The sequence below is a fragment of the Odocoileus virginianus genome, chromosome 17 (assembly GCF_023699985.2).
Source record: "Odocoileus virginianus isolate 20LAN1187 ecotype Illinois chromosome 17, Ovbor_1.2, whole genome shotgun sequence".
NCBI classification, from domain to species: Eukaryota; Metazoa; Chordata; class Mammalia; order Artiodactyla; family Cervidae; genus Odocoileus; species Odocoileus virginianus.
Window position 1 is genome coordinate 39802788 of NC_069690.1, and position 27869 is coordinate 39830656.

General features: G+C 50.6%; 3 protein-coding genes and 1 pseudogene across 3 annotated transcripts; 1 reads left to right on the top strand and 3 right to left on the bottom strand.

Annotated features, from left to right (window-relative positions):
* Nucleotides 1-386: 386 nt before the first annotated feature.
* Nucleotides 387-3936, bottom strand: RND2 (Rho family GTPase 2). The gene is made up of 5 exons (XM_020886522.2): nt 3790-3936; nt 3215-3302; nt 2291-2400; nt 1462-1596; nt 387-1273 (listed from the first exon to the last, which is right to left on the bottom strand). Exons 1-5 carry the CDS (start codon nt 3889-3891, stop codon nt 1007-1009), a joined length of 702 nt encoding a protein of 233 aa, XP_020742181.1. The 5' UTR covers nt 3892-3936; the 3' UTR covers nt 387-1006.
* Nucleotides 3937-4419: 483 nt separating this feature from the next.
* On the top strand, nt 4420-12158 carry VAT1 (vesicle amine transport 1). Its single transcript, XM_020886519.2, has 6 exons — nt 4420-5825; nt 8740-8947; nt 9327-9497; nt 9603-9692; nt 10230-10471; nt 10623-12158. The coding sequence occupies exons 1-6, from the start codon at nt 5412-5414 to the stop codon at nt 10704-10706; spliced, it is 1209 nt and encodes a 402-aa protein (XP_020742178.1). The 5' UTR covers nt 4420-5411; the 3' UTR covers nt 10707-12158.
* Nucleotides 12159-12294: 136 nt separating this feature from the next.
* IFI35 (interferon induced protein 35) lies at nt 12295-26986 on the bottom strand. The gene is made up of 7 exons (XM_020886521.2): nt 26811-26986; nt 13960-14058; nt 13554-13701; nt 13377-13483; nt 13089-13275; nt 12888-12994; nt 12295-12660 (listed from the first exon to the last, which is right to left on the bottom strand). Exons 1-7 carry the CDS (start codon nt 26814-26816, stop codon nt 12469-12471), a joined length of 846 nt encoding a protein of 281 aa, XP_020742180.1. The 5' UTR covers nt 26817-26986; the 3' UTR covers nt 12295-12468.
* On the bottom strand, nt 20425-25389 carry LOC110132923 (RNA-binding protein with serine-rich domain 1-like; annotated as a pseudogene).
* Nucleotides 26987-27869: the final 883 nt, after the last annotated feature.

Below are 27869 nucleotides of genomic sequence, written 5' to 3' on the forward strand. Positions count from 1 at the left end.
CATGGGGTCAGCTGGATGCAGAGGCTTTTAATGTCCTCCTACCCCAGAGCTCCCAGGGCACCAGCTGATTCCAAGTTGGGGCTGGAGATAGTGATCAAGGGTCCTGGACCACTTCAGCAGGCCTCCTCCCACATTAGCAGGGGGCCCCAGTTGGGCTAAGTAATGAATTGCACATCAGTCCACTTTAAACCCCCTAATGGCTTTAGGATTGTCTGGCTCATTAACTGAGATGAATAGTCCCAAGACACCTCTCTCTCCCACCTCTGGCTCCTAAAAGGACACTGCTGATCCAACCCACAGCTTTTTCCTCTGCTCCATCTGTGAGCATCGACAGGGAAGTTCTTCCTGAAGCCTAACTTTCCCTCCAGCTACTAGACACTGGTAGGTTGTTTTTTTTTTTTTTTTTTTTTAAGAAAGCAACAAAACTAAAGCCACAGTCATTTTCCATGGACATGGGCTTTATTTGGACTACTGGGGGAAGGGAGGGAGGGAGCTAGGACTGGTGGGTAGATGGGGCAGGGGGAGAGGAAGAGGCTTCTCAATTTGCTTTTTAATTTAGTGCGTGTTGCCTGGAGGTTAGGATGAGTGAGAACAGCTGTGGAAATGAGAGGTGAGGAAGAAGGAAGGTCAGCAAGTGGACACTTTCCTTGGGGAAGAGCGCCAGGACCAGGATATGGGGACTGGAGGTGGGGAGGAAGGCACCCTTCATATATTGAGACTCAACCAAGGTCACTGCTTGCTGCTGGCTTCCCCAGATCCCTGGCCTCGTCCCAGCCCACAGCCCAGATGCCTGCTCTGCTGGTTCCCTCAACTTTCAACTTGCCTTGGACAGGAGAGGAATGAGGATGTGGGGAACAGTGGCACCTTTCTGCCTCCAACTCCCTTCTCAGGGAGAACTGTTCACTCGCCCGCCCTAAAGTCCCAAACAGAGTCAGGAGATCAGGAAGCCAGGACCAGCAGTGGGACAACTGTGCCCCAGGCCCCCCTCCTCCTCCCACAGGGCCCCTCACATGAGATTGCAGCTCTTGGCTCTATCCTTGTGTATCTCACCCTCATTCCCGTTCCCATTTCCATTCCCCCGGTCTGGCCGTCCTGCCAGCTGAGCAGATCGCTGCAATCCCCGGCGTGAGTCAGTACGGCGCAGCTGTCTGTGGCCACGGCCAAGGGAGGCCACGGTGGCCACATGGAAGACATCTCTGACGCTGCGCTCAGAGGACCGGGAAGAGCATTCTACATAGGACACAGCCCCCACCTGCTTGGCCAGCACGGTGCCCTGGAAGGATGGAGTGAGTAGAGAGGGTCATGGGACTGCAGTTCAGCAAGGGGCAGGGAAGCTGGGGCAGGGGGTTAAGGGATCAGGCCAGAGGCCAGGGCAAGGGATTAGCCAAATAGGGTGTTTTCAGAAAAGAGGCTGGGAGGGGCAGAGGTGAGAGGTCTTAGGTCACAGATCAAGAGGCCCACCTGCTCATGCGTAACAGGGATAAGCCTCTGCTTGGACAGCTCCCTCAGTGTGGCCAGGTCAGTCCGCATGTCCAGTTTACAGCCAACCAGCACAACCTTGGCATTGGGGCAAAACTCTTGAGTCTCCCCTTGCCACTATTTGGAGCAAGAAAACAAAGTTATGCAGGGGTAGAAGGAGGCACAACATGTAGGAACCACCCCCCTGGCTCACAGCATGCAGGAATCATGCACCCCTCTAGTCTCTCCCATGTAATTAAGCAAGCAGGTGACACTGGTGGGCTTGGGCTGAAAAGCAGGCAGAGGTGTGGGAGAAGGGAAAGAAGGAGAAGGCAAGGGTGGGGGCCATGCGGGGTCGGCCAGCTTGGAACCTTCCCATTCCCACCCCCTTTCCCAAATTTGTTCCTGGGAACAGACCAATCCCGCCCTCTCTTTCCACAACTGCAACTGAGAACTAGGGCTGCCTTAGCTGACTCTGTCCATTCACCTTGGGCTTTTCTCATGGAAATAGGGGACTGCAGAGGACACCCGCAGGGGCTTTCCTGAACTCCAGCAGCAGCATTCCCATCTCCTTCATCCAGGGGCTCCCAAATCCAAGGGGATGAGGAGGGTGGACTAGTAATCCCTTGAGTACTTCTCCCTTTTGTCCCCCATGTCCCCCAGATGCCATATCCAGCTCTAGGACTGACTTCCGGGAAGTCAGGGAGGACGGGAAAAGTTGAGGGTGTCACACACGTTCTCCCTATTGGCCATGCTCAGCTTTAACTCCCTCCTGGCCCATGCGTTTCCCTGTCCCCCTCAGTCTAGCTGTCCTGCTTCCCCAGGCTCCCACCTTCTTGAGGACACTGTCCAGTGTTTCCGGTCGGCTAATGTCGAAGCAGATGAGCACAGCGTCCGAGTCAGGATAGGCCAGAGGCCGGACGTTATCATAGTAAGAGGAACCTGAAAGAAGACAAGGAGGGAGGGGACAGACGAGGGTCCTGAGAGGGAGGAAAGCCTGGAAGGGAACGGGAGACCTTAGCAATCCTGGCGGTTAAGGCATGCTGAGCAGAGAATGGGAAAGAGCAGGTATTAGTCCCCATCAAGGAGTCCGTTTCTCCAAGGAAAGCAGACAGAAAGGAGGTTAGGGGCAGAAATAAGCTCTTCACTTCCCTAGGGGGTTCTCTAAAAGTAATCATTCTTAATCTCTTCTGGGTCTTTGAGAAGCTCATGAAATCATTCAACATTCTCACAAAATTTTGCATGTGCTTTCTGGGCTTTGACAGACATCTTCTATAGCTTTCTAGGGGAGCCAAGCAAAAATTTAAAACAAAACAGAACACCCTCCCTTTTTGAAGATGAATGGGCAGGGGCAGAGCTCTTCCACTCTCCTCCTGAGAACTGATCTTGGATTTCTACAGTTCAGTCTAGAGAAGCAGTTTCCTGCTGCACACCCTCACCCCAAGAAATTCTAAATGTCTTTTCTAAACCCAGCCTTATCTCCTAAGAAATATGTTCCAAAACAAAAGTCATTCCTTCCCAACTTTCCCAGGTATGCAGAATCCAGCTAAGGGGACAGGCTTTCTCCTTCAGGACAAGGTTTCTATGTGTCTCTGAAAGCTCTGCCTCAGTTTCCCTGGCTTTAAGCAGAATATTGATTTTCCTTCCTCCTAGAATTGGATGGATGGGCTGGGTTGAACTAGAGCCTAAGGATCTAGTCCAGGGAGGGATTAGGGGGAGGTCTGGAAGTCAGGGTGACCCTTAGGGACTTGGCTACCTGAAGTGTCCCACATGTTGAGCTCAATGCGGCGCTTGTCGATCTCAAAGCTCGCGGTGTAGTTCTCAAACACGGTGGGGACATAACTCTGCAGACACGAATGGGTCAAGATGAGATCCTCCAGTCCTCACCCCAGACAAATGCGCTCCTAATTCCCACACCCCGTGTAGCCCAGCCCCAGGACCCAAGTTGGTCCGGTGTTGGGTAACGGGAAGATCCCGGGAGCGGCTGCCTCAGCGGAATTTCTGCCAGGCTCCCGGACCCCCTTCTCGGTCCTTTCAGGCCCTAATTCTTCCTCTTTCCAATGCCTAGGACACCCTCCCCCCCGACATTCCCCTGGCGCCCCCTCCGGGATCCTCTGGTTCTTCCAAGCCCCATTCATCTCACCCTGCTCCCCAATTCCTCCCACCCCAAACCTCTGCAGTCTTTCCAGAAAGCCTAACGTCTTTCCCAGTCCTCCAAACCCCTCTTTTGGATCCCTGGTTACCCCAGCACCCATTTCCGTCCGTCCCCCAGGCTCCAATCACCCACCCCCGCGGCCCCAGCGCCCCCCTCCCAAGACGCCGGTTCCTCACCCCGGGGTAGGCGTCCTTGGCGAACACCTGCAGCAGCGCCGTCTTGCCGCACTCGGCGTCCCCCACCACCACGATCTTGCAGCGGCCGCTCTGCCCCTCCATGGTCCCGGCTACGCGCCGGCCCCCCGCGCAGCCCCCCTCCCGGGCTCCGCTGCCGCCTCCCCCGCCGCTGCAGCTGCAGCCGCTCGGGCCGCCGACACCGGCATCTCTCGGGCCCGCGCCGAGCCCCCTCCCGGGGCCGCGGCCCCCCCTCCGCCCCGCCCCCAACCCGGCGGCCGCGCCCCCGGCCCCGCCTCCCACCCGCGCTGCCGGGGGGCGGGGCCCAGAGGAGAGGGGCGGGGCCAGGGGCCCAGGAACCGGGTTCTTGCGCGCGGAGTGATAGGGACCCTGCGGGTTTCGGGCCCGCTCAGCGGGGTTGTTTGACTGACTTGACTTCCTCCTGCCTGGGATTGGGGCGGAGTTCGGGGAAAGTTCTCAGAGGTAGGTGGGAGCTGCACACGCATGAGGCTTGGGCCTTCTGGGTGCCCACGCGTGAACGTCGGTGTGCTACTGAGGACACGCGCGGGGGCATCCATCCACTTTCTGAACTGAAGGGGGCGCGAGAAGGTAGGGGGGAAAGGAGTCTTTTTGGTTTAGTGTCTCTCCTCCACTCTCAAGTCCAGGGAGTCTTGAGGATCTGTAGGAAAGGACTCCAACACAACTACCAGGACAATGGTGACGTCATGGCTTTCCGTTTCCATGGCAACGGCCGGCCGGGTCTGGAGCTGCAGTGATTTAACCGCGGGCCCGGACTAGCAAGGAAGCCTGGACTGAGTTTCTCCAGCCAAGCGCAGGGTGGAAAGTTTTGGGGAAGCTGCGTCCTCTGGTGGATGCTTCGCGGAGAAGAGAGAAAGAAGAGGAAGACAGAACTGCCCAGGGAGACAGCCCTGCTGGAACCAGAGACAAGCTCTAAAATCATTTCAGGCTTAATTCGGAGCCTAACATTAATCAAACCTGTTTTGCATATACATGGCATCTTTTACCTTTCAAAAGGGCTTCTTTAAATAGAGGATACTCGATTTAATTGTATCTTTACCCTGTAAGGATAACTGGAGCAAGCAACATCATTTCCATTTTACGGAAGGAACAATTGAGGCACAGAGCTTTAACAAAGATAGATGGCTCGGTCACCCTGCTCCAGCTTGCCACTGCAAGAACACAAAGAGTGGATCACATATGGGTAGTGTCAGAGTCTGAGGACAGGCTGGGTCGAGTTCCGCTCCACAGGTGGCTGGCTCCCCACATCTGACGTAAGCTCAGGTTTTGGGATCGTCCTTCAGACTGTCTCTTAATATATTTTAAAACTTGTTTGTCATGAATACATAAATTAACTCGCGGTCTTCCTGATCCCAAGAGTGACCTCGCGTGAGTCCGTACCCATAAGCTCCTCTCCACTTCTCGCGCTCCCTCCGCACCTGCCGGGTGGCCCTGGCCCTTTAAGTCGGCGCACGAGGCCCCGCCCCCGTCTCGGCGCCCCGCCTCGCCTGCTTCGAGTCCGCAGCCTCCGCTAGTCCTGACGCGCCCCGCCTTCCCCAGCGGTGCACTCTCCGTCCAGCTGTGCGCCCACGTCGGGAGTCTCAGCCATGTCCGCCGAGAGAGAGGTAGCCGAGGCGGCCACCGCGGTGGCGGCGGCCGAGGCAGGGGCTGGAGAAGATGCCTCTTCGCAGCCCCCGAAGGCGGAGGCAGCTGGCGACGCTCAGCCGTCTGCGGCCTCCGAGGGGCCCGCCGCCCCTTCGCCGCCGCCGCCTCTGCTGCGCTGTCTGGTGCTCACCGGCTTCGGCGGCTACGACAAGGTGAAGCTGCAGACCCGGCCGGCCGCGCCCCCAGCCCCGGGGGCCGGCCAGCTGACGCTGCGCGTCAAGGCCTGCGGGCTCAACTTCGCTGACCTTATGGCCCGGCAGGGGCTGTACGATCGGCTCCCGCCGCTGCCCGTCACTCCAGGCATGGAGGGCGCGGGCGTGGTGATCGCTGTGGGCGAGGGCGTAAACGACTTCAAGGTGAGCGGGCAGGGCGGGGAGAGGCTGCGCAGGCTACCGGGCAGTGGGGCACTAGTGGGTGGGCGCCGGGGGTGTGGCAGAGCTGGGGGAAACTGGCACGAACCCGAGTAGACGGGCTCGGAAGAGCACAGGACAGGAGACTGTGCTCCGAGACTCCTGGAGAACTGGATTTATATTGGGGAGTGGGGGTTGAGAGGGAACCCTTGCCCGCTCCCCAAACATTTTAATCGTGGCCGCCGCCCAGAAGCGGCGGTGGTGCTGGGTGGGTGGGAAAACAATAAGGAGCCTATGCGCATGCGCGCAGTGAGCCTCCCGGCTGCCCCCCCCCCCCCACCACCCGTGAAACCTATTCGGTACCCCTGCCCACTGAACTCTCCGCGGGTAATTGTCGTCTGCGACTCTGAGTGACGGTGGGGACCTTCCCCCCACCCCTGCCAAGGAAGCTTGAAGAGCTCTGTAGTCGGAGTTGGGCGGGGGCTCCGGGCCGTGCCAGAGTCCTAGTCACATGCTGCCCCGTGGTCTGTGGGGGTGTGAGGCGGCCCCTCCCAGAGCCCGGCCTGGGAGACGGGCACGCCCATCATGGAGGAGAGGGAGTCCGCCACCCCCTTTCCCCGCACACCGGCCTTCCACTGATCGTGGGGGTAGGGGTAGGAGTGCGGACTGCTTTGGGGGTGCGGGGGGGCGAGATTGGGTGTCTGGATCTTTGTCTTGGGCTCTCTGTCTCCCGTGACAGCAACATCTCCTCCGCCCGTGACTCAGCCAAGCAGACAAGACCCCAGGGGCGCCGCCCTTGGGAACTTGAGGCAGAACCCACCTCTGCCTTCCTCAGAGGGGACCCTCGCCTCGGAAACCGGGCCCAGTGCCCATTTGGACTGGGGGGGGGGGGGGGTGGCACCGTGAGCAGGTTGGCCCAGCTCTGCTGTCTGTGTCTCCTTTTTGTTTATCATTAATCTTGGCCAAAACCCCAGACAACGAAGAGATCCAAATGATCAACTTTTTGAGAGACCTGGGGTAATAAGGCTTTTGCACGTCGTTTGTTGAGGGGTTTCTTTTCAAATCAGGCCCCTGCTGGAGAGACTCACCAAAGGCAGGCTTCATCTTGCCAGACCTACCGGCCCCAGATCCCAGAGCTGGAAATTTTGGATTTATTGTACAAGCATACATCGCCTTCCGCCTTAAAGGGCTTCTCCCTGGATTCAGCTTCCACCCCACCCTTTACACTGACTTCTAACTAATCCTACTCTGAGAAGGTGCTAAGAGGAATGTTTTTTTTTTTTTTTTTTGATGGGAGTTTTAGTTCATGTTACTGCCCAAGGCCAACTACCTAACCCCTTCTCCCCACACTTTCCGCTTCGAAAATACAGGATATCCTGTCCAGGGTAAGAATCTGATGTAAGAGGCTGAATTCTGAGGGGAGAGCCCTTCCTCGCTTCTGATATCTTAGCTGGGAAGGGGTCCTGGGCTTAGGGATGAGCATTAACCTTGGTGAGTGGACCTTGTACTGGACCAACTCTGGGACTAGCCACCACCTAGACTGACCACACTTTTCCCAGCCTTTGATGGTTATTTCTGAGTCCGCTAGTCCTGAGTCTTGGGGAGGCCATTCCCCAGACCTCATCTCAGGCCAGTGCTTGTGAAGAAAGATGCTAGTCTGCCCTCAGTACTCCTCCTCAGTGGAGTGTGGGGGCTTGAGGACATGAAAAAAAGGTATGTGTGGGTGTCCCATCCCCCTACCCCATGGATCCCAAGTCTGGTTACTATGCCGAATTCCCATCATTCCTGGCAGGATCCAAGACAGACTCAGATTGTCCTGGAACAGCACCCACACCTCCCTCTCCACGCTCTTCAGAGAACCATGAGAGGCTTTCCTCCACAGACTGCCCCCTTTCCCCTGTTCTTCCCTTGACCCTGGTTGTTAAACTGGAGGGGAAGCTCCTGTTTTCTTTGCTCCCTTTCCGTCCTGCTAGGAGGCTCTTGTGCAGTTGGCTGAGGGCCTGGGGAAGGGGAAGAGCGATGTCTTTTCTGGATAGGTGGGATGGTGTGGCTGGCTCTCCTTGTCCACTGCCCCTCCCCCCAGTCACTGGGTGAAGGTTCTTTCTGAGCCCTGGGTGCTACTCAGAGACCTTTACCTGCACTTTCATATGGCCCTTAGCACATACTGCCCTATTCCTTCATTTTTTTTTTTTTTCTTTTCCTTCAGTTTTAAGATTGGTGACTGCCCCTCCTTGCTTCTGGTATTGTCATCATTGTCGTCATGATTATTAGCTAACACTATGAAGTTCTTACTGTGTGCCAGACATTAGGCTAAAAAATCACTGAAAGATATATATATATTTTTGCCACTTAATCCTCATTAACTGCCTTGTTTCACAGATGGGAAACCTGGGGCTCAAAAAGGTTAGACAATGTTTATTTGCCCAAGATCATACTGTCAGAAAACAATGGAGCCTTTTTTTTTTTAAAGCCAGAGCAGTTTGATATCTTCACCAGTATTTCATGCTGCTCTAACTATAAGCTTCTTACACAATAGTAAAGTGTAAGATTTGTAAGTGGAGATAGGCTAGTATCTTCCTCAGGGAGCTGATATGAGTTTTGAGTGTTTATACATAGTGGTTACAATAGGCCCTGACCCTTGGTACCAGTCAGCAAAGATACATTGTTATTGTTTTTGATGATATTTTTACTATTGTTATTATTATAACCATTACCCTGAGCCCTGCTGCTGCTTGTACTATTACTTCATTGCCAGGAAGAGGGCCTTGTGCACAGTGGAATGTTGTAAATTACCAGCAGGTGAATGAATGAGTGAATGAATGATGCTCTTTTTAATTTTTTTTTTAATTATAGTTTTACAATATTGTGTTAGTTTCTGGTATATAGCAAAGTGATTCAGTCTCTTTTTCCATTCTTCAAGGTAGGGGACCGAGTGATGGTGTTGATCAGGTCAGGCATGTGGCAGGAGGAGGTGACTGTGCCTTCAGCCCAGACATTCCTGATGCCTGAGACCATGACTTTTGAAGAAGCTGCTGCCTTGCTGGTCAATTATATCACAGCCTACATGGTCCTCTTCGACTTTGGCAACCTACGGCCTGGCCACAGCGTCTTGGTACACATGGCTGCAGGTAACAGGCACCCTCCATTTATCCCACCCAGATTTCCTTCCAGGCCCCTTCCCTGCTGCATGTCTGGACTGTTGTCATGGCAACACTGGCTGCCTCGGCCTATGGTGCCCAGAGGCCTCTGCAGTGTTGTTGCCATGGTAACACTCAGGCACCAGGTCCAACCTGGTATGCTATCATAGCAACGTGCCCTCGCCCAGCACCCCCTCCTTGGCAGTCTCCCTCCCCCCAGTTGTTAGTCTTGGAAATTAGACATGGGATGATGGAAGAAAGCCCCAGGATGAACCTCGGCAAAATGATGGGCTGGATCCTTGAGAGGTGGAAATGGGGAGTGGTGGCTAGGCGACCCCATATCCCCTCCTTAGAAAGTGTCTTGCTTTAGGGGGTGTGGGTATGGCTGCCTTGCAGCTGTGCCGGACAGTGGAGAATGTGACCGTGTTCGGAACGGCTTCAACCAGCAAGCACGAGGTGCTGAAGGAGAATGGAGTCACACACCCCATCGACTACCACACGACTGACTACGTGGATGAGATCAAGAAGATTTCCCCCAAAGGTCTCAGGGAATGGGAAGGGCTCGGATGGCATGGGGCTAGGGAGGTGGGGCATCTCCGGATCTGTGACTCCTAATGCTCTTCTTGGGCCCCCTACTCTGTGACAGGTGTGGACATTGTCATGGACCCTCTGGGTGGGTCAGATACTGCCAAGGGCTACAACCTCCTCAAACCCATGGGCAAAGTAGTCACTTACGGTGAGTGAGTGGGCCAGAGGTGAAGGGGGAGTTTGGGGAAGTATTGTGGGTCGGAGGGGTGGGATATTAGGGGCCCGGGGCTTTTGAAGGCAGAAGGTGTGGAGACTCCGGTGCTATGAGAAAGCATCGCTGTTAGGATGGTTCTGGTTATTGCATTCAGGTTGCTGCCTCCTGGGTGTACCTACTGTCCTTTTCTTGCATGAGTCATAGCAAATTTGGTGTTCTGTGTTCTTGTTTGGGGATTATTCCTGATACAATATCAACCTGTCTGCTTTCCTCTGTCCTACTTCCCAGGCTTCTTGGGCCAGCTGCATTTTCATTCAAAAAACTACTTCACACCCAAAATAAGTAAAGCTCAGAGCAATCTTTGAGTCAGTTGGGCCAGGTAGCCAGCAGGTGGCGGAAGGTTCTCCTGTCACTCCTGGGGCTGGCATGGATAATTGTAAGGGGCCTGCAGTGGGCAGATGAGCATGAATCCAGATTTGCAGGGATGTGCTTGGCCCCTGGATTCACAGGCTGTGTCTCTCTCTGCCTCAGGAATGGCCAACTTGCTGACAGGCCCCAAGCGGAACCTGATGGCCCTGGCGCGCACGTGGTGGAATCAGTTCAGCGTGACGACTCTGCAGCTGCTGCCAGCCAACCGAGCCGTGTGTGGCTTCCACCTGGGCTACCTGGAGGGCGAGGTGGAGCTGGTCAGCAGTGTGGTGACCCGCCTCCTCGCTCTATACAACCAGGGCCACATCAAGCCCCGTATTGACTCCGTGTGGCCCTTTGAGAAGGTGAGTGTGATGGCTCTGCAGAGAGGGCCTGGGTAAGACACCCAGGAAGTCCCCAGAGGAGGAATCCGGGGAGGAGGAGGGCTGACCCCTTTAGGCTGGCTGCTGGAGGAGCTGGATGGCGCTGAAAGCAGAGTCTTATCTTCCTCTCCAGGTGGCGGATGCCATGAGGCAGATGCAGGAGAAGAAGAATGTGGGCAAAGTCCTCCTGGTGCCTGGGCCGGAGAAGGAGAACTAGGCCAGGGGCTAGGCAACCCTCGGGGCCCGGGAAAGAGAGAAGTTAGGAAGCCATGTGCTGTTGGCCACCAGACCCTCACTGTTCGGATCATCCTCTGTCACCACACGTTGCCCTCTCTGCCCGCAAGTTCCCCGTGGTGATGACCTCTCCCCTGCCCTGTTCTTTCTCTTCAGTCAGGGCTTCCCCCTCCCGCCTTCCTGCCCTCTGAAGAGGGTGGGAAGTGACCACTTGGATGTCTGGGCCCTGCCAAGGGGACAGGGAGGGTCAGAGGGAGGCAGCTGCTTCCTGCCCCCACCCTTTCCCCAGGCCCACTGTGCTGCTTTTGTGCCAAGATTAAGGTTAGCCAGTTCCTTCCCGTCCTGTTTCTGTGTGCTTCCGCCTACCCCTCATCGCCCGCCATGCCCCTGCCCCACACCTCCCCAAAGAAACAAAATGTCAGCTCAGGATATGGGGCCAATCCGTGTGAATCCAGCATGTCCCTGTGTCGCCCTAGTGTCCCTTCAACCCGGGCCAGCCAGCGCCCCCACCTTGTCGCAAGGCCTCGTCCTGTCGCCAACTTCTCGAGCACAATCGGGCTGCTCCCACCTCCAGGTGTTCTGCCACTCTCAACCAGAGGTGCCTCTTCCAACTGGGGCGGGAGTCAGACCAGCCCCCCTCTGTGGGAGGGACGTGGAGCCCCCTCAGCCCTTCACTGAGTTCTCTGGATTTGTTCTCAGTGCCTTAGCAATGGAAACCTTGCTTGTGTATGTGGGGGTCCCTGCCTCACACCTCCTCTTCCCCCGTCCTCCCCAGTGCCTTCCTTGTTCTGCCGGAGCTGGGGTTTCGCTGCTCCCCAGTCCCACAACACTGCCAAAAATCCGTGTGTGTGCCAGTGGGTGGGGGGCCAGCCCCTAGCCTCCTGGGGCCTGGGCCATGTCCTGTCTCTGGGGCTGTCGTTTCTCTGTGGCGGTGGAGGAGAAAGAGGTGGGGGAGCTTTCCCTGCCTTGCAGCTAAGTGTGGCATTTACCAGCCAGAGCTCTGAGAGACCATGCCATCTGTGTGTTGTTCTGGGACCAGTGTAAAAATCAAAGCACATTCCCCCTGTCGTCAAGGGAGGCCCACTGCGTCCTCAGAGCAGGGAGGCAACTTTTCACAGTCAGCCCCAGACTTTGTTTATGTGGGTGAGGAGATGAAATAGGGGTTCAAAGTGGGGTGGTTTAGGACCTGGGCCACTGGAACCAAAGTAGGGACTTCCTGGAGCAGGGGTACAGTAGGTCCCTCTGCCCTGGGATCTGGGATGAGGGAGGGTTATTGCCCGAGCCATTGCCAATGGGAGGTGAGGGGGAGGGGCTCAGCCTCTTCATCATCTGAATGAGGCCAAATAACATGTGAAGTGCGATTGTTTTCGCTTCTGTGTACCACCCCATTACCGAAGCTGCCTTTGTGTTTGTGTCAATAAAACGCCAAACCCTGCGTCCTGGATCCTGCCTCTGATAGTGAAGGGGAAGGTGAGCTTGTGGAAGGCCAGCACAGCTAGCGGAAGGCTGGGGTTTCCCCCTCCCCCAGCCTCCTTCCATGCCCCGATCAAGTTTCCTTTTACGAAGTGAAATGAGGAAGAGGATCACGCCAGGCAGGCACTTTTACTGTTCTTGGGCAGCATTTCATCGCTCATAATACCTCCCTTCGTTGACCAGCGTCATCACTTTCTCCTGTACATGCCTCCAGCCCCAACCTGGTTTAAGAGCCTTGGCAGAGAGGTGGGCTTGATGAGTAGGGCGGGCTCCTAGCCTGACTTCGAAGTGAAGACTGCCAGGCCCCGCTGTCCCGGGGGCACGACTGTCACAGCTTCTACCTCCCCACCTCCACGGGTGGGTTTCTGGAAGTGGATCTCCAGGATGTCTTGTAGCTCTGGGCTGTCCAGGACATCGGGAATGTTGAGCACCAGCACGGACTGGGGCACAGGCTGGGGCCTGACCTGGAAAGGGAGCCGGGAGACGGGCAAAGGCTCATGCGAGCTGGGCTTGGAGGGGGAAGATGTCGGGGAAGGTGGTGACCCTGGGGGTATGGGAGGGGGCAGAAGGCCTGGAGAGGTGGGAAGTGGATAGGTCAGTGGGGTTTTGGGGCTGTGATCCCTCCTTGAGCAAGTTTCTGGTTTGCAGACAGGTGGCCTGGCCCAGTCCCCATCTTCACCTTCCCACTTACCTCGGCCTTCTGGATCTTCCCGCTCATGTAGGGAGAGACTGTCAGACAGGACTGCTGCTTACCCAGTGGCACTGTGAACTGGCCCATCTGGCACAGGTGCTGGGCCACTGCAGGGACAGGGAGCAGGAGACCTTCAGCATCCAGGGCTCTCCCCTCCCGTGGCCTGATGCCCCTGCTCTCACTCACCAGCAAGGCCCTTACCTCCATCCTCAGTAAAGCCCAGCATGACACCCCCTTGCAGCAGTTCCCTCATCTCCACGTCACCACCTCCATTCTTGGTCTTGCCAAAGAAGATCTCCAGCTTGTCCAGCAGCTCCTCCTCACTTAGCTTGAGCTCGGCAGGAAACCCACTGACCAGCACTCTCTGGTCATTCTTCCGGCTGGACACCTGGGGAAAGACAGGAGGAAGTGGTCCCGGGCACAGCCCAACACCCTTGTGCTCAGTGCACGGGGCCCCCTGCGGGTCCCAGGGCCCTGCCACTCTGTCACCTGGATGCTGGTCAGCACGGGTAGCTCCAGGGGCTGGACTTGAACCCTCAGCCGGAACCCTTCCACGTTGATCTGATGCTCCTTTTGCTGCAGCACCTGCTTGGCCACTGGGGAAGGGGAGCAGGGTTGGTCCTTGAAAGTCTCCCAGCCTCCCTCCCAGGGTCTCCTGGAGCTCACCATTGGGGTCATCAAAGGTCACCAGAGCAGAGCCTCCAGGCAGAGGGTAACAAATCCGCACATGGGAAACCACAGACTTGGCCGTTGCCTTGCCCTCCTGAAAGTGTCCTCGGAACACCAGGGGGGACTCGGGCACAGGGAATGGGACCTGCGGGTGGGGGAGGAGAGGGTGATGCAGACTTCAGGGTTGGGGAGAGCCTCCCCACTCTCTCCTAGGAGGGAAGCACCCCTGATTATATGTAACTGATGCTGAGTGCCAGGGATTAATCCTGAAGCGAGAGCTGGATGAAGACGTGGAGTAAGTGATTAAGTGGATAAGGTCACACAGCAAGGAAGTGGCAGGGCCAGGAGTGAAATTAAGACTTCCCCAACTTTCTCTACCAGGCCACACCCCCTCGAAGTTTACCTTGTCTTGGGGGCAGTCCCTGAGATTCCTCTGCAGCTCCTGCAGCTCCTGCAGCCTTATCTTTAGTCTGGCCTGTTCCTCCTGAAGGGCCTGGAGAGCCTGTTGGAACAGAGGGGGAGCAACCAGAGAATGAATGAGCCTGGGGAAGGGCGCCACACTCTTTAGGACTCTCCAAGAGCAGGGCTGATGCTCAGCCTGAGAACAACCCAACCCATTTACCCTGGCCTGGGCTTGAATGCCCTCATCTCAGCTGCTCTGAAGGGCAGGAGCCTTTGCAGCAGCCGTGGCTGGGTCATTCCTGGAGCCCTAGAGTTTAACAAATGCAGACTTTCCTGGTGAGTCCAGTGGTTGAGAATCCACTTTCCAATGCAGGGGATGCGGGCTTGACCCCTGGTCTGGGAACTGAGATCCACATGCCACAACTATTGAGCCTGCGTGCACCACAAGCAAAGACCCAGCATAGTCCAAAACAGAAAACATCGATTGAGCTCCTGCTATGAGTGACTGGGCATGACACAGGGCAGTGGAAGACAAAGGTCCAGCCCTCAGGCCTGTATAAGATGGTACTCAAGACAGTTCACAATCACACAAATGATGGTGGAGGACAGCAGGAATTTGGAGGAGGGAACGTCCTGTAGGGGTTAACACAGCTAGGGAGACCTAGAGGAGGAATAGGGGCTTAGAGTTGTAAGATAAGACCATCAGCTAACATTTATTAGGCACTTACTGTATATCAGGCACTGTGCTAAGCCCTTTATATGAATTATATCACTCACATCTTGCAACAACCTTATGAAATAAGTACACTCTTGCCCTTATTTTGCAGAGGAGGAAACTGTAGTTCAGAGAGATCAGATGACTTGCTCACAGTCATCCGGCCTTAGGCAGTCTGACTCCAGACTCTTAATCTGTGCTTTACAGTGAAGAAATCAAAGTCGGAATAGGGGAGCAATTTACCCAAGATCTCCCAGCCTGTCCCATGACTGCCACCCTTTCCACTGTGCCAAGCAGCCTTTCAGACTGGGCGTGATTTGGGGCAGGTCCAAAGAGAGTGAGAGCTGACAAATAGCCAGGGGAATGACACCAGGGATGGGAATAAATGCACCTTTGTTTGTCGGGTGGATCGCTCACTCTGCAGTTGGAAGCCTGATAAATAAGGTCAGCTCAGGGAAGTGTGAGGTCTCTGGGGAGGACGGGACTCTGTCCTGGCCATCTCTGTGTCCCCAGCACAAAACAGGCATTCAGTAAATTGTGTGTTCAATGACGTGAACGAACGACATAATGGAAGCATATTACACAGGGTGCTGAATCATTCAGGGTGAGTTCACTGTTTTAAGCAGACGAAACCCAGGGCTGGACCAAATAATGCTGGGTAATGAGTAGTGAGAAATAATCAGTGATTCTCAGGGGCAGTGAGATGACATCCGTGAGTCAGGGGAGGCCGTGTAGTGTCATGTGGAGAGGTGGGGACTCTGACATCTTGGAGACAGCATGTCCCCACTAGAGTGGCAACCCCATCTTGGCTCTAGCCAAGTTTTCTTCACATGGAATGTGGTTTCAGTATCCTATATCTTCCCATTTCTAAGGGAAATCAGAAACCTAGATTTTTTTATTTGAAAAAGATGGCTTAACTTTAAAGAAACATGACAAATAAAATGCATTCTTGAATTGGATTCAGTCCTTAACCTATCCTCTTTTTACTTCTGCTTTAAATCTTGATCTAATTAGACATGTTGTTTGAAAACCTAGTAATTGGCAAGGCTATTCAATACGTAGCTTTAAATAAGTAAATTTATTTGTTTTTAAAAGCTTCATAAATACAATTAAAAAAATATTCACGCAGGGGAGTTTATCAGCAGGGAAATGGAGAACTAGTGAAGATTTCTGAAAGGGGGAGTGAGGTGATGGATACACTGTTTAAAAGAGCTCAATTTGCCCATCAAAAAATGGGCAGAGGACCTATATAGACATTTCTCTGAAGAAGACATACAGATGGCCAGGAGGCACATGAAAAAAATGCTCAACATCACTAATTATTAGAAAAATGCACATCAAAATTACAATGACCTCAGACCAGGTCAGAACGGCCATCATGAAAAAGTCTATGAATAATAAATGCTGGAGAGGGTGTGGAGAAAAGGGTGTGGAGAACCCTCCTGCACTGTTGCAGGGAATGTAAATTGGTACAATCAGTATGGAAAACAGTATGGAGGTTCTTTGAAAAACTAAAAATAGGGGCCTCCCTGGTGGTCCAGTGGCAGGGGATGTGGGGTTGATCCCTGATTGAGGAACTAAGTCCATGTGCCGCAACTACCGAGCCCTTTCGCCGTAACTGGAGTCCATGTGTCTCAATGAATGATCCTCATGATGCAAGGAAGACCCCACATGCTGCAACTAAGAACTGACCCTGACGCCACCAAAAAATAAACAACTAAAAATAGAGTTACCCATATCATCCAGCAATGCTGTTTCTGGACATACATCCAGAAAAGATGAAAACTCTAACTTGTGGAGTTTTCACTGACACATGCAGCCTAACGTTCATAGGAGCACTGTTTACAATAACCAAGACATGGAAGCAAGTTAAGTGTCCACCAATAGATGAATGGATAAAGATGTTTTATACACACAATGGAGTATTACTCAGTCATAAAAAGAATGAAGTAACACCATTTTGCAGCAACATGGATGGACCTAGAGATTATCACACTAGCTGACATAAATCAGATGAGAAAGACAAATATCATATAATATCACTTATATGTGGAATCTGAAAAAAAAGATACAAATGAATTTTTGACAAAGTGAAGACAGACATAAAGAACAAACTTACAGCTATCAAAGGACAAAAGGGGTGCCAGAGAGATAAATTAGGAGTTTGGGATTAGCAGATGCACATTACTATGAAGAAAATAGGTAAACAACAAGGATCCCTTATATCACACAGGGAACTATATTCAATATCTTATAATAACCTATAATAGAGAAGACTCTGAAAAAGAATATGTATATATGTATAAGTGAATTATTTTGTTATATACCTGAAGCTAATACAACATTGTAAATCAACTATACTAAAAAAGAAAAAGATTTCTATCTGACAGTGATGGCAGGATGAACAGGAGCAGCAGGAACTGTGGAATGAGGAAACAAACCCAGACTCTGCAGCTCTAATTCTCACAGATGTGACAGGAGCTGACCTGAGCCTCTGGTGGTAGGCACAAGGAACACGTGCGGGTGAGTATGTCCCTTGAGGAAAAGCCCCCAGACTCTGGAGGCTGTATTAAGGAGACAGAGGGGACAAACTGGAGAGAGTGCTGAGGTTGCAGACCTGGGTGTTCAAGGGTTTGGTATATCATTGACCCAACAAGCAAGGGAAGAGAGGCAGTAGTTATTGGGAACCTGCTAAATGCCAGGCACAGTTGGGATCCATCCCATTTAAGTATCATGAAACTGCTTCCTATCTCCAATTCCCAGCTGAAACTTCAGACTTTTCAAGGACAACATAGGCTGATTATAGTGATTTACTTGAATTCAGAACTTCCCTGATAGCTCACTTGGTAAAGAATCCACCCGTAATGCAGGAGACCCCGGTTCAGTTCCTGGGTTGGAAAGCTGTCCTGGAGAAGGGAAAGGCTACCCACTCCAGTATTCTGGCCTGGAGAATTCCATGGACTGTATAGTCCATGGGGTGGCAAAGAGTTGGACACGACTGAGCAACTTGCACTTGAATTCAGCTATACATGCTATTTACTTCCTTAACATTATAACTTGGTCCCTAAGTGGAAGCCAATATCTGTCAGGTGCTCAACTGAAAAAAAAAATTGCTATCCACTTTATATTGAGCTTATTGAGACTGTAAATTCTGGAAACTTAGGAGTGAGTTAATGATTTGAGGTTCATTTAACTACATGCAAGCATTCTTCATAATGCTGAAGCTGAAGCTCCAATATTTTGGCCCCCTGATGCGAACAGCCAGCTCAATGGAAAAGACCCTGATGTTGGGAAGGATTGAAGGAGAAAAGGAGAAGAAGGAGGCAGAGGATGAGATGGTTGGATAATATCACCAATTCAGTGGATGTAAACTTGGGCAAACTCTGGGAGACAGTGATGGACCTGGAGGCCTGGCATGCTGCAGTCCTTAGAGTCGCAGAATCAGACATGACTTAGGTACTGAACAATAACAACAACAATTGCATTCTCCTCCTTATTTGTGAAGTTTAGAACCTGACCACCCCTACGGTAAAATCTCATGCTACCTGTGTTCATCATAGCAGTATTGCCAGGCGGTGTAACATAACAATTAAGAACATAAATTCTGGGGCCAAACCTCCAGGACTTACATCCAGCTGTTCCTACTACTGCAAGACAATGGACAAGTTGCTTAACTCTCTGTGCCTTGGTTTCATCTATAAAATGGGAACACCAATTTCTATCTATGTATAATTTTATTTGTAAAAGTAGTTTCTGGTATATGATGAGTGCTATGTTAAATGTTTTGTATTTAATAATCCCCATTTGATAGTTGAAGAACCTGAGATCCCTTAAGGTTAAATAATAGAGGGAGTTTCCTGGTGGTCTAGTGGTTAAGATTCTGGGCTTTCACTGCCATGGCCTGGGTTCAATCCCTGGTCAGGGGACTGAGATCCTCTAAGCCAGTGGTCCCCAACCTTTTTGGCACCAGGAACCAGTTTCATGGGAGACAATTTTTCCGTGGACTGGGGTGGGGGGTGGTTTGGGGACAATTCAAGCGCATTACATTTATTGGGCACTTTATTTCTACTGGGGCTTCCTGGTGGCTCAGACGGTGAAGAATCTGCCTGCAATGCAGGAGATCTGGATTCGATCCCTGGGTTGGAAAGAGCCTCCTGAAGGTGGGCATGGCAACCTATTCCAGTATTCTTACCTGGAGAATCCCATGGACAGAGGAGCCTGACTGGCTACAGTCCATATGGTTGCAAAGAGTCAGACATGACTGAGTGACTGACATTATTTTTATTATTATTACATCGGCTGCACCTCATATCATCAAGCATTAGATCCTGGAGGTTGAGGACCCCTGATACAGATTATCTGCAGTCCTATATTATAGACTCTGGAGACATAGCAATAAAAATAAAAAGGAAAATATATTCCCCCTTCATCTGGTTATGTCCTAGTGCAAGCCATGTAGTGGGACCAAAAATAACAAAAAAGACCCCTAGTGGGCAAAAGTGAGTCAAACCCAAGGCTATTGAAGACACATGGTATCAGGAACAGGACTTGGTGGATAGGACTCTGGGTTAGAACAGTATGTGCTAATGATAGAAGTCAAGAAGGTGGAAGAACTCATCCAGAGACAGAATAAGTGATCTTTGGGACTTCCTTGGCAGTCCAGTGGTTAAGAAGCCACGCTTCCACTCGAGAGGGCAGGGGTTCTATCCCCAGTCAGGGAACTAAGATGCTGTATACTGTGCAGCACAGCAGAAAAAAAATCTTTGAAGATACCTAGTCAGTTTTCAGGAAAGATAAATGAACACAGAGGATTCTCAGGTGGCCCTAGGGGCAAAGAAACCACCTGCCAATGCAGGAGACGCAAGTTTGACCCCTGGGTCGGGAAGATCCCCTGGAGGAAGACATGGCAACCCACTCCAGTGTTCTTGCTTGGAGAATCCCATGGACAGAGGATCCTGGTGGGCTACAGTCCATAGAGTTGCAAAGAGTCAGACACGATGGAAGCAACTTAGCATGTACACATGCAGAGGAATGCTGAGAGGAAAAAGAGGGCATACATATGACCCAGCAATCCCACTTCTGGGCATACACACCAAGGAAACCAGATCTGAAAGAGACATGTGCACCCCAATGTTCATTGCAGCACTGTTTATAATAGCCAGGACATGGAAGCAACCCAGATGCCCATCAGCAGACGAATGGATGAGGAAGCTGTGGTACATATACATCATGGAATATTACTCAGCCATTAAAAAGAATTCATTTGAATCAGTTCTAATGAGATGGATGAAACTGGAGCCCATTATACAGAGCGAAGTAAGCCAGAAAGATAAAGACCATTACAGTATACTAACACATATATATGGACTTTAGAAAGATGGTAACGATAACCCTATATGCAAAACAGAAAAAGAGACTCAGATGTATAGAACAGACTTGTGGACTCTGGGAGAAGGCGAGGGTGGGATGTTTCAAGAGAACAGCATTGAAACATGTATATTATCTAGGGTGAAACAGATAACCAGCCCAGGTTGGGTACATGAGACAAGTGCTCGGGCCTGGTGCACTGGGAAGACCCAGAGGGATCGGGTGGAGAGGGAGGTGGGAGGGGGGACCGGGATGGGGAATACATGTAAATCCATGGCTAATTCATTTCAATGTATAACAAAAACTACTGTAATGATGTAAAGTAATTAGCCTCCAACTAATAAAAATAAATGGAGAAAAAAAAAAAAAAGAAAAAGAGGGCATAGTCAGGACAGGGCCAGGGCCAGAATTAGGTAGTGTCAGAGACACAAAGGAAGAAGAAAAATAAAACAGGCAAAAGAAAAAGAGGGCTACAGGGAAGTCCCCTCCCTCATTTGCTTCCATATTCACTCATACAACTATCAACTATGAGGCATCTACTTTGTGCCGGACCCTACTCTAGGCTCTGGGGATACAGTAGTGAACCAAACAGAGAAAACTTCACTGTGGAGCTTTTACATTCTAGGGGATGTGTGTGTGTGTGTATTTGTGCTCAGTCCTGTCTGACTCTTTGCGACCCCATGCACTGTAGCCCGCCAGGCTCCTCTGTCCATGGGATTTTCCAGGCAAGAATATTGGAAAGTGAAAGTGTTAGTTGCTCAGTCGTGTCTGACTCTTTGCAACCCCACGGACTGCAGCCTGCCAGGCTCTTCTGTCCATGGGACTCTCCAGGCAAGAATACTGGAGTAGGTTGCTATTTCCTTCTCTAGGGGATCTTCCCGACCCAGGGATCAAACCCAGGTCTCCTGCATTGCAGACAGATTCTTTACCATCTGAGCCACCAGTCATTTCCTTCTCTAGGAGATCTTCCCAACCCAGGGATCAAAGCTGCATCTCTGCATTGACAGGCAGATTCTTTACCACTGATATAGGCCATGAGTATAAACATGAGAATTATCCATGCAGAGATATTTAAAGTCACAAACTAAATGAGATCAACAAGAAGGGGTCCAACTGCTGATTTCTGGGGCATCCAACACTAAGAAATTGGGGAACAAGGAAGAACTAGCCGAGGAGAATGCAGAAGAGAGGCTAGTGAAACTGGCGCAAGAACAGGCATGAAGAACAACACATTTAAGGAGGAAGAGCCTGGGCTGGGCACAGTGCTGCTAATAGGCCTTCTGCCAGGAGGCATGATAATGACCTCTGAGATTGAGCAAAGAACCCCCCAAAAAACTGTCCTGCTTATCATAAGGAAATGGTCAGCACACATACAAGGATGATTATTGTAGCCTTATTTACAACAGAAAAAAAAAAAAAGAAATCTACATGGCCAACAGGAGAGAAACAATCCAATATAAAATATTAGGTGCTATGTGCTTAGTCTGTCTGACTGTTTGTGACCCCATGGCCTGTAGCCCACCAGGCTCCTCTGTCCACGGGATTTTTCAGGCAAGAACACTGGAGTGGGTTGCCATTTCCTCCTCCAGGGATTCTTCCAGATCTAGCGATTGAACTGGCATCTCCTACATCTTCTGCATTGGCAAGTGGATTCTTTACCACTGAGCCACCTGCTAAAACCCATATAAAATATTACATAGCAATTAAAACACATAGTAATGAGGAACATTTAACATGAAATGTTCACAATAAACCAAAAAAGCAAAATATAAAATTGCCTATAAATCTTTTTTCCTAATCTGTTGATTTTAAACGTTTTAACTCATGAAGATATTTATTAAAGTATAGAAATGCAAAAAAAAATTCTGGGAGGATAGACATCACAATGTCATTAATAAAGGTTGTCTCTCAGCAACGAATTTAGGGTTTTTTTTTTTTTTTTGAACTCTAATTCTAGGTTTATTCAACACAATTCTTTTACTCTACTCAGCAAACACAACATTATCTAAAATTCTACAAAGTTGCAAAACTCAAAACAGAAAATTCATAGTGCTGACTGTACAATTAAAGCCAGAAAAGCCCTGTACACATTGCCAAGGTAACCCCCAGGACCACCACGAACACCGACAGTGTGGAGGTTCTGTGGTGACCTGGCATATCTGGCTCTCAACTTACCAGCTTCAGAAAGAGAGGGAGACTTGGGTGTGTGCGTGTGTGCACGCACACGTCTAAAAAGAACGATTTGGGTAGATAAGTGGGGGTATCTTACCCTAAGGTCAGAGAGGACTCAGGCAGGGGGCAGGGCCACGCTAACAGGAATGGCCCTTGTGTAAAAGTATGTCCTTTCCTGTGGGACTCCACAGCCCTCCAAGTCATCTGTAGAATGGGAAAACGTGCTCCCAGGCCGGGGTTGACCCATCGCTAGGAGCCCCCTGCTCATCTCTGCTGGTTTTGCCACCAAACTGACTCTCAGGAACTAGAAACGTAGACGCTTTCTAGCTAGAAAACAGGAGGGCATCTTTACAAGCAAGACGCCAACCAAACCAAACCCACAACACTCTACAACCAGAACTCTGCTGCCCGGGGAACATCTCAACTGCTCCCTTCACCTTCCAAGTTTGCCCCTGAGGAGGGATTTCTTTCCTACCAATCCTCCTTCGGCTACAAAAGTGACAGAAGTGAGTTGGATGGGGTAGAGCTTCAGTGGCCCTGATTATCTGGAGGAGTCGGAACTGGAGAGGCTCCTGTGGTGGCGGCAGCCCCAGGAGAATGGGATCGCAGGAGCACCAGGGTCCTGCGTCTGTCCAGGGAAACGAGACTTTCTCCTCATCCTTGGACCTGCGCTATATGGGAGGCAGTGGCAGCATTCTTCGGGGGCCGGGGTCGGGGATTGTCTGGGGGGTGGCCAAGTCCAAGGGGCCAGCGAAGCAGTAGCTGTGATGTCCTGGTTATCGATTTATTCTCTGTCAATGAGCTTCAGCGCCTTCTCAGCCTCATGTGGATTTTCAAACTCACGCATAGGCATAGGCTTTAGACAGATGGGGGTGGATGCTTTCTACAGGCGTATGTCAATCATTTTAATTTTTCCAGAGGTGGAGAATATCTTCATGATGTGATCCTTGATCACATTCCTGGTGAGCCTCCCCATGTGTTCTTTGGTGGGTTTAGGGGGAAGTGTTCTTTTCCTTTCCTTTTCATCTCTTTCGGAGCATGAATGCCACCTATTGTCACGTCTGTGCCAAGAAGGACTCGAAGAGCCAGAGCAGCTGCTGGAGCTGGAGATGGGGAACATGCTGGAACTGCCTGAGCAGCTCGATGCTGAAGATGAGCTAGAGTCACTGATGGAGCCTGTGCTGGGGCTGGAGCCCAGACTGGAGGCAGAAATGGACCAAGACCTGAAGCTGCTGCTACCACTGGAAGTGCTGTGCCTCTTTTGACTTTCATCTCTGCAGGGACATCACTTTGCCAACAAAGGTCCATATGGTCCAAGCTATGATTTTTCCAGTAGTCATGTACGGATGTGAGAGTTGGACCATAAAGAAAGCTGAGCACCAAAGAACTGATGCTTTCAAATTGTGGTGCTGAAGAAGACTCTTGTGAGTCCCTTGGACAGCAAGGAGATCAAACCAATGAATCCTAAAGGAAATCAACCCTGAATATTCACTGGAAGGATTGATGCTAAAGCTGAAGCTCCAATACTTTGGCCACCTGATGCGAAGAGCTGACTCATTTGAAAAGAGCCTGATGCTGGGTAAGATCGAAGGCAGGAGGAGAAGCGGGTGACAGAGGATGGGATGGTTGGATGGCATCACCGACTCAATAGACATGAGTTTGAGCAAATTTTGGGAGATAGTGAAGGACAGGGAAGATTGGCGTGCTGTGGTCCAGGGTCTATGAGGTCTCAAAGAGTCAAACACTGCTCAGCAGCTAAACAGCAAATGATCCTTCTTGCTTGACTCCTTGGTGGCCCTTTTATCTTTATAGAGGGATACTTGGACTTTTCATCAGAGCAAACTTTGCATTTAGTAGAGGGCGCCCTAGTCCTGGATTTCATATTATTTTCTTTGACTGCTAGTAAGCTCTTCTTACTAGGCAGAAAGTGAAGAGGAACTAAAAAGCCTCTTGATGAAAGTAAAAGAGGAGAGTGAAAAAGTTGGCTTAAAGCTCAACATTCAGAAAACTAAGATCATGGCATCTGGTCCTATCACTTCATGGGAAATAGATGGGGAAACAGTGGAAACAGTGTCAGACTTTATTTTTTTGGGCTCCAAAATCACTGCAAATGGTGATTGCAGCCATGAAATTAAAAGATGCTTACTTGTTGGAAGGAAAGTCATGACCAATCTAGATAGCATATTAAAAAGCAGAGACATTACTTTGCCAACCAAGTTCTGTCGAGTCAAGGTTTTTCCAGTGGTCATGTATGGATGTGAGAGTTGGACCGTGAAGAAAGCTGAGTGCCAAAGAATTGATGCTTTTGAACTGTGGTGTTGGAGAAGACTCTTGAGAGTCCCTTGGACTGCAAGGAGATCCAACCAGTCCATCCTAAAGGAGATCGGTCCTGGGTATTCATTGGAAGGACTGATGCTGAAGCTGAAACTCCAATACTTTGGCCACCTCATGCGAAGAGTTGACTCATTGGAAAAGACCCTGATGCTGGGAGGGATTGGAGGCAGGAGGAGAAGGGGACGACAGAGGATGAGATGGCTGGATGGCATCATCGACTCGATGGACATGAGTTTGAGCAAGCTCCAGGAGTTGGTGATGGAAAGGGAAGCCTGGCATGCTGCAGTCCATGGGGTCGCAAAGAGTTGGGTATGACTGAGCAACTGAACTGACTGACTGAAGCTCTTTTTTTCCAGTCCTGATGAAACCATTCCCCCTTTCTGAGGTGTTCAAAGCAGCAATGGCGATCTCACTTATCTGAACTCTCACTTCTAACTTGAATCTGAGAAAGGATCCCTAATTGACTGCAATTTTTGCCAAAGTGCATCATCTTCCCACTGCTGTGGCTTCCTCCTGCTCTCAGGGTGATTTTTCAAAATTACAGTTTCCTGAAACCACCTTCCTTATTTCCCGTTTAAGAGGAAAGTCTATCTAAGAGAGTAGTTTTAGGACTTCCTTGGTGGTCCAGTAGTTAAGAATTCACCTGCCTGGTATGACTTGAGAGACTAGCGTTGAAATATATACATTACCATATGTAAAATTTGATAGCCAGTGGAAATTTGCTGTATGATGTGGGGAGCTCAAATCCAGTGCTCTATGACAACCTAGAGGGGTGGCATGGTGTGGCAGATGGGAGGGAAGTTCAAGAGGAAGGGGACATACATACACTTACGGCTGATTCATATTGATATATGATAGAAACCAATGCAATATTGTAAAGCAATTATACTCCAATTAAAAATAAACACATTAAAAAAAAAGAATCCACTTGCCAATGTAAGGGACTCAGGTTCGATCCTTGATCTGGAAAGATTCCACATACCTCGGAGCAGCTAAGCCGCAACTACTTGGCCTGTGCTCTAGAGCCTGGAAGCCACAACTGCTGAGCCCATACACCTAGAGCCGGTGTTCTGCAACAAGAAGCCACTGCAATGAGAAGCCGGCACCCCACAACTAGAGAGTAGCCCCCCCACTCACCGCAACTAGAGAGAGTCTACTTGGAACAAGTCAAAAATAAATAAAATAATTTTTAAAAGAGAGAAAGCAGTTTTAGCAGAGTGGTAGGAGTGAGGTGGGGGTGAATCAAGATCGTCCTGGGGAACTGGGGTTCTGAAAAGGTTGGTAATGTTAACAATAATGAGCAGGTATTGAGCACTTAGTATGTGCCAAGCAGAGTGCGCAGTGTTCCCTATGTATTTTAGGGATTTAGTTTAATTCTTGCAGATAGGGATTCTTCTGTGGAAGTGTTGCTGTTATTCCCACCATACAGATAAGGGAATAGGACTTAGACTGTAAGCATTAGAGAGGGCACTAACTTGCCCAGGGCCACACAATTGGAGGAACCAGGCTCTGAAACCAGTCAGGCTGGCTCTAAAGTCTGTGGTTGTTCTTCCTACATTTGAGAGGCAGATGAAATATTTCCAAGCAAGAGATCTGTGTGTTTGTAACAGATGGGGTAGTATGAGGGAGAGAAAGGCTGAAGAATTTTGATGAGATTCATTCATTCAACAGGTGTTTACTGAGTGCCTACTGCTTGGCAGGCACTGGTGATCAAAGTTGGACAGGCTGAAACAGAGGACCAGCCGGCAGAGGGCTTAGTCTACCATGAGCAGGGGCATTCATGGGTTGGGAAAGGGGGGACCACAGCAGACACGGGTGTTGGAGGGGTAGGGGTTAGGTCTCAGAAGAGGAATACTTCTTCTCCTCATCCTGAAGAGAGTCCTAGGTTAAGCTGAAACGTAAGGAGGGGAGGAATTGGTTGAGGGAGATCTCAGGAGATAAAGGTGTGAGCAATTCCTGAAAATTTTTAGGGGTCACAGAACCCTTTTGAGTATATAATGAAAATGACGGATTCTTTCTCCAGAAAAATGCACATCCACACGAGGAATTCAAGATCTCCTGAGGTGCAGTTTTAGAACTGTCTCTGAGGGAGTTAGAGGACCAACACCCTAGAGATGTCATCCCAGCCGATGTCTCCCCAGACCTTCTGCAGGTCTAAGAGATGGGCAGGAAGAGGCTTGCTTGCTAGACTCAGAAACCGGTAGATTCCTGGCCAAAACGGGCTCTCCTCTGATTCTCCCCACCCCCAAAACCCTCCTTCTCACCGACATAGTCTGGGGTCCAGTTGGCAAGAGGTGAACCTTCAGAGCTGGGCACACGTTGGCAGAGTCCCCAATAACTGAAATCTTGCTTGCACTTTGAGGAGCTTTGGTCGTACCCACCGGGGCCTGGAAGACACTTCTTTCTTATGCAGGCTGTTTGCTTTCACTTTCATTTGACTGAAGTCCCTGCCCTCCCACACTCCACCCCTGGGTGGCTTCCTGGTCTTCAAAGTCGACTTCCCCCAACTGTGAGGCCTCGGGGAAGTTGCCCCACAAGCAAATACAAACTGAATGCTGGCCCAAATCAGCCATTCTTGCCAGCCTAGCAATCCCAGTACAGGCCTATTTGTAGAATTTGGTCTGCTTTGTTAATGGCTTAGAATGTTACCCAGAACATGAGGATGTTGATAATTGCAACTGATAGATAAAAGCCCCAAGTTCACCAAACTGTGGTAATAGCCAGCATTTGAGAGCTGTTACATGCCCTATTCTGCTTTTCATGATTTAACCTTCAAAACAACCCCTCAAAGTTGGTTTTTTTTCCATTTTACAGAAGAGATGATAAACTTGTGAACACAGTATAGAAACGTGCCCAAAGTCCCACTGCTAGAAGTGATACAGATATCCAAGTAGTTGAATTTTTGCTGCCAAAGGAGGGTTTATATTTTAGTTCCATTTGTGATTCTCGAGTAGGCAAGCTGTTAACACTTATTGGAGACATCCACCCTGGTGGCTCAGATGGTAAAGAATCTGCCTGCAATGCAGGAGACCCAGGTTTGATCCTTGGGTTGGGATGATCCCTTGGAGAAGGGAATGGGTCCCTGCCTGTATTCTTGCCTGAATTTCATGGAGCCATCCAGCACTTAAGGGTGAGTCAAATGCAAGTATAATTAAATCCTGCAGGATGCCTTCTATTTTCACCCAATCCAGGATTTCTCACTATTCTGGGCCCCTTTCTCAATCCCTCTACCCCTCATGTAAGTATGCCAAGTGTGAGGCTTGGCAAGTAGGCCTATTTGAATCCTAGTCCATTTAGTAGTTTAGAACCAGCTTGGCTAGAGA